General features: G+C 33.1%; 1 protein-coding gene across 1 annotated transcript; it reads right to left on the reverse strand.

Annotated features, from left to right (window-relative positions):
* Positions 1–1,752: 1,752 nt before the first annotated feature.
* Positions 1,753–6,421, reverse strand: LOC110709575 (protein DETOXIFICATION 27-like). Its single transcript, XM_021887791.1, has 5 exons — positions 5,886–6,421; positions 4,240–4,326; positions 4,017–4,073; positions 1,977–2,215; positions 1,753–1,835 (listed from the first exon to the last, which is right to left on the reverse strand). Exons 1-5 carry the CDS (start codon positions 6,419–6,421, stop codon positions 1,753–1,755), a joined length of 1,002 nt encoding a protein of 333 aa, XP_021743483.1.
* Between the last annotated feature and the right edge of the window lie 2,526 nt (positions 6,422–8,947).

Below are 8,947 nucleotides of genomic sequence, written 5' to 3' on the forward strand. Positions count from 1 at the left end.
AACAGATGAGTTTATGACCAATCAATATTGGATATTTGAGTCAAATTATGAATAATATAATTTTACGAGAACAGTTTAAAAAGTCAAAATGATACAACTATTTCAACATGATTCATGAGAATGGTAATTATATTGTCTGTAATTGATCTGTAAACTAATACGGAGTAACAAATTTTATTATCGGCTGATAGGGCATTGATCTTGTGAATGCAAAATTTGCCCATCTATTTCAACAAAACCTGATTTTTCATTAAACCAAAAAACCTCATTCTTTGTAGTTTTAGTACAACAATAATGTATTGATCTCAAAGCCAATCAATGATTAGCATCGATAATTATGGACATGAACGCCTTCCTTAAGCATCTGCCCTTTATAGAACAAATCATACGTCTGAATTTGATAATATTCACAAGATTACTTGATCAAAAATTCACTCCACAGCAGCTTGATTGACTCTATACTGAGGCTCCGTCGACCAACTCTGTACATGAGCAACTACCTTTTGTGCCTGCTCGTAACAAAATGACAAGTATAGGGTGATCAAAATATAGAATATGATACTTTGTCCGTCTCCAAACAAAAGTCTCATTTAACCCAATAGACTGTATTACAAAACAAGAGAATAAGCTAGAAATGACAAACATTTATTGTACCTCTTTATCCCAGTCGCATGACAATGTGATTATGGCTAGAATCAATGTCTGAAGAGCAGTGCCACCAAAGATCATACCAGCCCAAATTCCCTATTATATGCATTAACCATACACATTATAAGAAAAAACTCCTAAAAAAATGGTAGGAAATGATCATAAAATAAGAAAGTTGAGTTAGTTGAAAAAGGTTACCGTAACACCAGTGTTGAACACCCACCCCATAACAACTCCAAGAGGAAGTCCAACAACATAGTAGCACCCGACATTAATGTATGCTACATATACTTGCCATCCCCATCCAATTGCCACCCCTGGACCACCATAAACAAATACGGAGTAACATATTATTCCATATATACGGTGTACTTATAACTTATTTTTCTGGTTTTCTTTAACTTATTTCGGTATATTTGATTTTTCTTCTTAAATTTGATTTAAAGAAAGTAAAGGCCGTTTTTATTAATTTGATATAAGTAGTCAATAACAAAAACTACCTACAACACATGTACAACTCTCATAATATACGTGCATCCTTTATTTCTTTTCCTTTTTTCCATAAATTTTAATAAATAAAATGGAGTGTATAACTAAATCTTCCTACTCTTTTACCTCTATATCTTATCTCTCCACTCATACACTTCTTAAAATCATCTAATTTTAATTTGTATGTCACTTAACGCGTTAAATAATATAAGTACATGTACCACACTCATGTAACAGAATAGGGGCAATCTAAAAGGCATCTCTTGAACTATCACTTTTCTAGAGAATGTAAGCATTCTATTATTCCCATGTCATAATCTTGCAAACTTTTTTTTTTTTTGGGTCTATCATATTTCATCTTTATAACCAGGGGTTTAATTTCCGTCAGATCATGCACATTATTAAAAAGTTTTATGAAAGAAAAAGTGATTGATAATTTAACCTTTGTAAGTTCTTCTTATCCCGTCTATTACTTTTAGCTAGGCCCGTTTGATCATTATCGTTAGCATCAAATTGATAGTAATAGACTAATGTAACATAGTTTTACGACAGATTCTACTAGATTGACTCCATTTTAATATATATGATAATGCAACCCTATTCTTGAATATTATTTTATACGAGTACTCGCATTTCAGAAGAATGGTAATAGCCATCTCGAAGAGGTCCATTATAACCATAAATTCTACTGAGTAACCCTAGAGTTGATTAGCTATTTTAAACGCAATATCATTAGAAATACTAGGAATAATTAGAGTACTAGAAAAATAACGACGAAAAAGTAGATATACAAATATATGATAAATGGAGTCAATTAAGGGAGTACGCGATGGTGTTACCTGAAAGGACAGGCTGAACGCTGTTTAGAAGAATGGTAACAGCCAAAAGCCATGAAAGTCTATCAACCTCTTCAAGAACAGGAACACTGTCTGAGAATATGATGGCAAACCTATCATGGAGTGCCATGATTAGTACGCAAAAGAATAGTCCGATAATTGTGGAGGTTGCCACTGACACTTTTGTTGCGAATTTTGCTGCTTTGCCGTTGCCTGCTCCTAGTTCATTAGCCACTCTTACTCTGTTGAAACATACCATACGGAGTAAGTAATTAATGAGCAAAATACATCGTCAAATCCATTACATATTATTTTAAAGTGTTATACAAAGAATTACGAGTATGTAGCAAATGCAAAGTAACTTATGAGAGGTAGAGAGGATGAAACCTAATTAATTAACTGTGTCATATAAGTTATTTCGAATAGAGGTTATTACGAACAAAATCCTTATGAGAAATAATAATTGTAATCAGGGCAGTTATCATACCAAGACTATAGTGTCGTACGTGATCTACCTCTAACAAAGGGACTAGTAAACTCAGTCCAACTTAGTAAGTTAAACTCTTTGATTGGTTTCAAACTTGTCGAGGGAAAAATTAAAGTTAAAGGGTAAGATATTCCTTACTCGAAGAGGCCATATGTACAAGCTAGTTGCATCAGATGTTTTGACTAACTCTTTAAATAATCTAATTCACCAAACATCAAAATAGCTGATTGCAAGAATGATTCAAACAAGGATTGATTGAGCAACCTTTTCAAATTAGCTTATTGACTCCAATAAGCTCTTTAAATCATCTATTTTCAAAACACCAAAATTAAATTATCTTGTTGTTAAACCGCCTATATACAAATAAATATTTAATTACAACAAGATAAAATCTCATCAATCATCTTTTCACCAAATACGCCTACACTTTTGATTGAGCTCAAACCTATATGGTCAGCATCTATTTTGAAAGTGTACAATGTGTGAAACTAGCTTGCATGTTGGACGGTAAATTCAGTAACTCAGTCAGTGATAGAAATTTCCTCAATTAGACATGTAACACGTTGGTAACGTAACGACTAAAGGGCCGGGTTAAAGAAGCCATAGCAGAAATTAAATAAGGCTGTCCTACCTACCAGTTATCACCCAAGGGCCAAGGGCTCCAACTATATTAGCATTATCGAAAATTCGAAACCAACTCCTTTTGAAACTTCATTGTGCACGATTCATATTGTAGATTATAAAATAAATATTTAATAATGTGTAGTACTCAATATAGTTAATAGTTGTTTGGGAGCATGCATACATCTCATGTTGATATTATCATCATTAAATATTGGAATTGCATTTGCACAAGCTAAAATTTAAAGGATAAATTAAAAAATATGTAGTACATACTACATATTGAGTTTGTATATGTTATACGAAGTACTTCGTATGTGTTTTTTTTTTTAGGTAAGATGAAAGACTCTACTGAACCAGCACCTCTTACAGGTTAAGCTATTTCAGCTTTGCAGGTCAACGCTTGAGAGTAGAGAGGGGAGGTAAGGGAATTGAATCCCCCTACTCCCAAGCAATTGTAGTTAGTGGGACTTTAACTCATGACCTCAAAGTCACAAGGTGAGTTTCTCATCAACTCAAGCTTGGTTAGTACTTCGTATTCGTTGCTGGACCATAATGGTACATACTATTACTATCGTATTTCTATTGTATGTAGTAATTTATAAAATAACGAATGATTTTTTTTTTTTTTCAAAGTTAGGCTATATACTCTTAAAGGCCAATCCAACTTGATTTAACGGGCTAGGCCCTATGGGAGTGGGGAAGGAAGATGTGATGACAAAATGTCAATGTTTGTGGGATGCTAATTTTCCAATAGATAAAAAAAATTACTTGGTAATATATTCATAATTAAATAACGGATGAATATAACTATAGGATTTAGTATAATACGATTAATATTCTAAGTAGAATAAAATTTTTGCTACATACTGCTATGTATATTAGTACTCTTGTTGAAAAGAACTGGTCGAAAGAAAACACAAAAGAAATATTACCCGGTTGCGGCGAAGAAAGCCAGAGGAATCATCATCTCCCAACCATTAATTGTCATGCTGTCCGTTCAATAAATTGACAAGATCAGTACTATAAAATTTATACAAATTAGTCATGTAATGTACTATAAATAGCAGGTCCACAAAAATAGAAATTATCAACAATATATATAATTGTAACAGAAAAATAGAATTATGAACAATAAGATACAATGACATTACTTACCAAACTGATAAGGCATCAACGGCAATCGCAGCATTTTCTAAGCCACCTACCATCAAAACCAGTATTCTGTAGTACCAATTCTCCAAGCTTTATTTGCATCAGGGAAAATATACACACAAACAAACATTTAGTTTAAGGGTGTAAGGTTACAAAACTCGGAAAATATCTAATCCTTCCGTTCTATAATATAATTCGTTTTGACGAAAAAAAAAATACTCGTAATGTTTATGTAAATTTAATACGTGGTACTCAATATTAATGCATATATACTTCGTATTATGTAGGTATTTTATACTCCGTATTCTTTACAGCAATATCCTTATTGTTATTGAAGCTTATTATTGCTAGCCCTACCAATTATGCACGCATTTTCAAGTTAGTTCAACTCAACAACTTTAGATATCCTTTACTTATTGATAACTGTTTATTACTCAGTAATTAATACTTGGTAGCTAGCTAGTTCTATTAACAAGCTGGTAGTATTAATTGTTTGCTGATATAACTAGGTGATTGTATTAGTAGTTTGTGTATATTTTTTGGTAAATAATCATAATTTTATTGTGTAGATTGAATGGTTAGAGAATTTTTAAAAAACCCCTGATAACAGGTAATTAATTTGATCAATTTTATGATCAAATATTGTTTCACAATTGCTTTTTAAATCTTCTCTTGGACAAACACTTCTACTATATTAGACAAGCCAATTCTCTTATTTACCCCAAAGTTCTCTTAAGCAAACACTCCATAGACTTATTCTGTGATCACTGACCCAAAATTTATAATTCTATATATGATTGATTGTGATCTATTATGAATTTATGATTAATACATATACTGTTAAGGATTCAGCAATATTGTAGTGACGACCCATCTAGAATTCTAGATCTATTCATAAATGTTGTTGAGTCTATATTTAATTTTGTGAGGACATTACATGTGAGATTGTGAGCCCATTTTAAAGGAGAACCTAGAAAGTGAATTGAAAGCTCTTGTATAATTCCTCCGTTTCACAAATATTGCAACAAGGATGAAAATTACGTACGCATTCCAAAGCATATTTTATATGTTAAATATCTATAATTATATAAGAATAAAAATTATACAAAGTTGATATTGTGAAAGTATTTTATGAAACGAATCTAACAAAATCCCACATAACTATATTTTACTTTACGTATAAATCATAATATGTGGTCAAACAAGTGTGATGAATACTACGAAAGTCCAATTGTTGCAATATTACTAGAACGGTGGAAGTATAATATTAGGTGCATCAGATCATCAGTTGCATTATTAATGATATGATGGTATGACAAGTAAATCACATTTCAGTAAATTACAATTTTAATTTAGTAAATTCATGCTTTGTAAAATTCTTTTCAAAATTCACCCGTTCCCTGTCTTTATAAAATACTACCAGTACTTAAAACGACATGTTATTTAGTAATGAGGACTAATGACCCAACTACGAGTATAATTATACAATATTTACTATGGAGTACTAACTATGACATGAATAACATTTGAATTTCTTGGAAGAATTGTATCATTATCATGCGATATTGTGATGCAGCCGTTGTATAGGAACAGTCGAATAATAGAAAAATTACGGTGTGTAAAGTGAAAGAAAGTTGTAAGTAACGTACCAAAGCATGACACCGGAGGCAGCAGAGAGCTTAACGAACTCCCAAAGACCTACGAAAGCTTGCCAAGAAAATCCACTCCACGTCTCAGGACAACCACCCCAAGCAACATACGCCATTTCGCCAAAGAAAAGGATCCACCAAGAGACATTGAGGGTTACACAAAGGCCAATAATTCCCATATTAAAGACATATACAAGGAGCCAACTCATGAATACATGAACAAAGAATGCTGCAAGCGAAACCCAAGCAATGATAGCCGTCTTAAGTTGGCTTTGTAGGAAGCGTTGCACCGGGAACGCGAAAGCAAAGCTGAAGTGTAGAGGGATTAGCCATGCTGCGACTAGGCCTGTTAATTCAGCTATGTCGTCTGGCTGGCCTGCTAGTTTGAGTAACGGAGTTGCGAAGATGTAGAAAGGGAGGAGGAGGAAGCAACAAAGGAAGAGAACTATCCATGATCTTTGCATGTAGATGCCTAGCATGTGTAGTTTTTTGGCTCCAAATGCTTGCCCACATAGTGTTTCCAATGCACTTGCCATCCCTAGCTGTGGAACATTTTACGTAAAGTGAATAAATTAGTGTTAGTAAGAATATTGCTTAGAGGATTAGGATTGAATTCAAGATTGAAACTTAGAAAATCACATATTGTAACATTGTAATCTCCTTGATGTACGTATGTCAATGTACATTTACAACTATTATATACGGTAGTATATTTCTTAGTTTATATGCAGTTTTAGTAAAAAAGTATATTATTAACATGTGATAATACTGCAGCACATTGGTGATGAATCAAGCAGAACGCCATGCACATAACATGTGATAATACTGAAGCACATTGTGACGAATCAAGCAGAACGCCATGCACATGACTATGTTTTATGCATTGAGAATAATGTAAAAGATATCACTCCCTCTGTCTCATAATACATGAGACGCTGGACTTTTTTCACTATTTATGTATTAACTTTGACCATAGTTTTTTACTAACATAATAAAAATAGATTTTATCATAAAATATGTTGTTAAATAGGTATAATATAAAGCTTCATAATATAATTTTAAAAATAATTTTAATTAATATTTAATTATATAAAAATAAAGTCAAACTAGTGCATTGACATGTATGCAATATTGACTGTGTCATGTATGAAACAGAGGGAGTATCCACTATTTTTTTTTACATGAGCTTAAGCAAGAAATTACAAGAAAATATTAAATGACGATAACCTACTGTTCGCTGTAGTAGCAAGAAAATACTATCCATTATTGCTACACATAAATATGTGGTTCTCTTATGAAGAATTGTGAAAAAAATTAGTGTATATGGGATTCTTGCTACTGATTTGATTGCACCCAATAAGAATTACACTGTGCGCGCTAGATCGATATTTTATTTTAATAATTTTATATAAGCAACTTTCATATTATGAAGCCTAGTAAAATGTAGAAATTAAAAAATAAAAAAAATAAAAAATAAAAGTCCATCATTTGTCATTATTCTTCCGTGTTTGATTTTACCACGAAACTTATTCGCGAAGGAGTTTCGTGAAATCTACCAGTGGAGCACAATAAAAAGGGGTAGCTGTTTAGTGTTGACCATTCCACGATATTGACGTTACTCTTACAATTAGAAAATTAATACGAAGTAGAGATGTAAATTTCTAACCCGAATTGTTAAATTCGACTTTTTCGAACTGATTTGAAAAGGAATTAAACCGTTAGAAATCCGTTTTTTAGAAACCGAAAAGTGACCCAACCCATTTTTTTCTAACCCGAAACTAAACTGAACTAAATTTGTGCGAAGCGTTACTAACCCGACCCGTTATCAAGCCAAACCGTTGCAACCCGAAACTGAAAACAACCCAAACCAATTATCTTTGAGCTCGATAGTAACCCGACCCATTCTAAATCGAAAACCGTTTAAACTTGGAAAAAATCCAATAAACCTGAACCGATCCAACCCGTAACTCGTTGTGACCGAACCATTTATAACCCATAACCTGTTATGACCGAACCGTTTCCAACCCGTAACCCGTTGAGACCAAACTATTTACGATCCGTAACCCGTTGAGACCGAACAGTTTACGACCGGTAACTCATTATTACTGAGTCGTTTACAACCCGTAACCCAATATGTTTATGATCTGATCCATTTCAACCTACTACTCGATAAACTTAACTTATTTATGACTTAACTTGATTATAACATAACCCGATCCTACCCATTATCTAATTAACTCGACTCGATAATGATATGACTCGATTTTAACCTAATATGATTTGGACTGAAACCCGCTTCAAATTAGGAAAGCCCGTTTTTAAACCGATCAAGTTCAATCCATATCGATTATGACCTGAACCGATGATGACTGGACCCCCGATTTCACCTGATCTGTTTTGAACCAAAACCCATTTTCAAATCGACCCGGTTTAACCCAAACTGATTATGACCCGAATCGATTACAACCCGACCCGATTAGAACCCTATTTGTTTTGAACTGAAACCCACTTTAAACTGGCTAAACCCGTTTTCAAACCGACACAGTTCAACCCAAACTAATTATGACCCGAACCAACTACAACCCGACCCGGTTAGGACCCGATTCGAATAGAAACCACAATAAAAAAAATAAAAAAAAATCAAACCGAATTGACCAGATGATTTTCAAAACCGACCCAAACTGACTCGCTAATTATTTCAACCCGTTATAACTCAAAACTGATAAACCCAACCTAAATCTGAACGATTTTCCCGAATTGATAATCCTAATACGAAGTATTTTGTTGCCTTGTTGGTAGAATTCATTCCGAAAAATAAATTAGATGAAAAAGTTCTGCTACTTTTATCAAATCCGTTGGGATGATTAAAAAATGCTTTTTCATTAGGATTCCTCAGTGTTTGGAAGTTTGGAACACTCTAGACAATTTCACATTCACAAAAATTAATACCCTCTAGACAAATTCACACTCTAGACAAATTCACATTCAAAAAAATTGATACCCTTAGATTTGATAGCCATTATATTGTCATTAGTGAACTCTCCTTTGAATTTAAGGGCTCA

This window comes from Chenopodium quinoa, unplaced genomic scaffold (assembly GCF_001683475.1).
Source record: "Chenopodium quinoa cultivar QQ74 unplaced genomic scaffold, ASM168347v1, whole genome shotgun sequence".
Lineage (NCBI taxonomy): Eukaryota > Viridiplantae > Streptophyta > Magnoliopsida > Caryophyllales > Amaranthaceae > Chenopodium > Chenopodium quinoa.

Coding starts and splice junctions, on each gene's coding strand:
- LOC110709575 (XM_021887791.1), bottom strand. CDS start 6,421: ATGGCAAGTGCATTGGAAACACTATGTGGGCAAGCATTTGGAGCCAAA. Junction 4,327..5,885: donor GCCTCCGGTGTCATGCTTTG/GTACGTTACTTA, acceptor ATGCAAATAAAG/CTTGGAGAATTGGTACTACA. Junction 2,216..4,016: donor GCTTTCTTCGCCGCAACCGG/GTAATATTTCTT, acceptor ATGTTTCAACAG/AGTAAGAGTGGCTAATGAAC.